Below are 3,183 nucleotides of genomic sequence, written 5' to 3'. Positions count from 1 at the left end.
CTTACTCTGGCTCTGGCACTTTGAGTAGCAGCAGGTTAACATTTGCATCCTTGCTCCTGTTTCTAGTTTCATGTTGTGTTAATCGAAAAATTTCAGATATTTTCGGCTGTTTTTCTGACAGTTGGGGTCGACGTCTCTTTATTTATTTATTCTTTATTTGTTGGCTTTTAGACGGTCTTTGTCGGGTGCCGAATCACATCGTCACACGAGGATGACTGTGAAAATAAAGCGGACTGAACCGAGCGCTGTGTCGTGTTTCTGCTGCAGACTCTGTAAACACACCCGAAGCTGTGTGACACCACAGAAGAAGAACAGTGAGGGCATGAGTCACTCCTCTCCGTCCCGCTGTCCTCCGTTACACCCTGAAACCTCACCGTGAGCCGAGTCACGCCGGCCTCACCGCGCGTTCATCCGCCTCCGCCGTCAAACCACCACAGAGCGGTAATTATCTCTGTGTGACGGCAGCTCTCCATCAGAGTCGAACTCACGTGTTATAATATCACAATAAAAACAAATTTGATCAAATTAGGGACATTCGCATCATCAGTCGGAGACCTCTCGGTCCACTCAGACTGCTTTAAGTTGAGCGTTTCTTTGTTTTTGGTAGTCAGCGTGCTGTGCAGGCTGGGGGCTTTTTGGTCCTCAGATTTTACTGCAGAGTGAGCACTCTTGACTTTCTCACTACTCTTTGATACAGAGCCGCGGACACGCTGCAGCGGCACAGAGGAGGAGCTCGTCCCGCTGAGCCCGTTCAAACTTTGAAAACTTTGTAAAAAAGAAAAAAAAAAAACAAATAGTCTAATAGTTGTACTGAAATGCCAAATCTGTTGTGTCACAACTGCGACTCGTGTGCAGCCGTTTATCAAACATCATGTGTAAAACCATCATCATACACGGAGACAAAACAGGACAGAAAGACAGACGGACGGACAGGATGTTGAGGACGGAGGTGTTGTTACCTGGTAATCGAGGATGCTGAAGCCGAGGCCTTTGTCTCTCTCCTTCTGCAGCTCCAACACCTGAACGTCAGGAGACCACTGAGCCAGCTCCCCTTCCTCCTCCTCCTCCTCCTCCTCCTCCTCCTCCTCCTCCTGGCTGTGTGGAGTCCTCTGCTCCTTCAGCACCTCCTCTACAGGAGATACCCGCTGCTCCTGACACATAAAAATGACAACAGACTTAAAAAAAATTCAATTTTAAGATTCAAATGACAATTTAAATATCCAAAAATTCAGTTATCCATTTTCCTCCATCCTCCCATCCAAAGTAAAATCTCAAATTAATCCCGAAATGTTCATTTTAACAGTGTTCCCATTACAGCATGTGCGACCTACTTTTATTTATTATTATTATTATTATTCATTTTATTTATTGTGTTTATTGTGTCTTGTTTGCTTTTGTCTTTATGTGTTTGGTGTATTGCATCTTAGCATTTCTGTTAACTGTGGTTGTGCTCCACAAATAAAGTTTGATTTGACTCTTGTATTGACTGTTGTTGTTGTTGTTGTTGTTATTCTCGTTGTTGTTGTCGTCATGCTGGATTGCACTCCTGCTCCTCATACACACACGCTTATTTTGCTATTTTCTAGAATGATGATGAAATTCTGATACAAAACTGAAATATTAAATAAAAACGAAACTTGTATTATTGTAGTAATACTTATAATATATTTATGATATATTTTCTTAATAAATGCATTAATTTGTGAGTAAAAATCCTGCAATAATCGTGTCAGAATTATCCGTTTGCCTCCATCTCTCAATCCATCTTGTGACAGTAATTGTCTTTTTTCAAATTTATTTATTTCAAATTCAAAATAAAATCTCAAATTGATTCTATAACGTTAATTTTAGGAGTTACATTAAAGCATGTGTATCTTTTTAATTCAAATTTAAATGTTTGACTAAAAACTCTAAATATTCACAGATGTTGTTTGTATATATTGATAACTTATTTTGCTTATTAACTACTTTCACCAAAGTTTTTTCACTTTCTTGACAGTCGAATGTCCCGTTTGTGTACATGACATCATGCGTGTGCAGAAAAACAGTGGAAAAAAATGCCCCAGACTACCCGTGCGAACACCACGTGACGGTGACCTCGTCCAACTGCTGCGGCTTGTACATGTGCGGCGTTCATACGGACAGTCGAGCCGCCGCCGAGCAGCAGCCGAGCCGCAGCCGAGCCGCAGCCGAGCAGCACTGCTCACGCCGGCAGTGTTACTGTTCTAAACTGTAAGTAACACAGTGCCAAAAAATACTGCAGCAGGTTTCCCGATGCACAGTGACTTCACACACAGGCGGCGTGGCTTTGAGAGGGTTACCTGTCTGACCGGCTGTTGCTGCTCAGTGACGCTCCCTCTCAGCTCTGTCTGACTGCAGAGCATCGACGACAGCTTCAGCTCCATCTGAACAAACACAAACTTCGCTCAAACGTCGAGTTCGCACATATTTTACACTAAACTGAGACAGCTGGCAGACAGGTCTGAGAAAATTTTACGAGTCATTGAAACAACGAGATAAGAGGAAAACATCTTGTTTTCACAAGTAAATCCACAAATTGTTGTCAAACTCAAAGAAAAATAAGTTCTATATTTGAGGAACATTTTAAAAATGCTTTAAGATCATTTCATAAAGTTTGGATGACGTTTCACAGTATGAATGTGATTTTGTACATGATTTGTGATAAATATTCTCAATAATACTTTGCTCTCACCTCCTCCACACTGGGTTGTGACTGTCTCACTGGTCCGGGTCCAGGTCCGGGTCGTAGTACCGGTTCAGGTGCAGGTTCAGATTCACATTCAGATTCTTGGTCCAGCTCAGAGGTCGGGTGTCGGCAGCAGACCAGAGTGAACGGAGGAGGAACCTCTTTGAGGAAGGACACAACCTCCCGACGAGACTTACCGTACAGCTGAACATCATTCACCTACACACACACACACACACACACGCACACACACACACACACACAAAAGTAAATTTAACTCACTTTATGTATTCATAAATACGACGCTTTATTCCCTAATGATTCACTGTTTTAATGCAAACTGTGATCAGTTTCATGCAGCGTTGTGCTGAAAAAACTGAAACTTATTATCATCTCCATGATTCATTTTGGGGAAAGCTGCAAAGCTGCAGCGCGTTCAAATGATTTGTTGAGAATTTTCAAACTTTTGAAATTAA

General features: G+C 42.1%; 1 protein-coding gene across 1 annotated transcript; it reads right to left on the bottom strand.

Moving 5' to 3' along the window:
* Positions 1 to 201: 201 nt before the first annotated feature.
* On the bottom strand, positions 202 to 2,926 carry LOC121939256 (inaD-like protein; the record flags this gene model as incomplete). Its single annotated transcript, XM_042482328.1, has 4 exons — positions 202 to 288; positions 960 to 1,151; positions 2,322 to 2,405; positions 2,714 to 2,926. Coding segments are annotated over 4 exons (576 nt in total), but the record flags the coding sequence as incomplete, so codon positions are not given.
* Positions 2,927 to 3,183: the final 257 nt, after the last annotated feature.

Source organism: Plectropomus leopardus, unplaced genomic scaffold, assembly GCF_008729295.1.
Source record: "Plectropomus leopardus isolate mb unplaced genomic scaffold, YSFRI_Pleo_2.0 unplaced_scaffold4397, whole genome shotgun sequence".
Classification (NCBI taxonomy): Eukaryota; Metazoa; Chordata; class Actinopteri; order Perciformes; family Serranidae; genus Plectropomus; species Plectropomus leopardus.
Note: the sequence above shows the minus strand (reverse complement) of the source record. Positions and strands in the feature narration are given on the sequence as shown.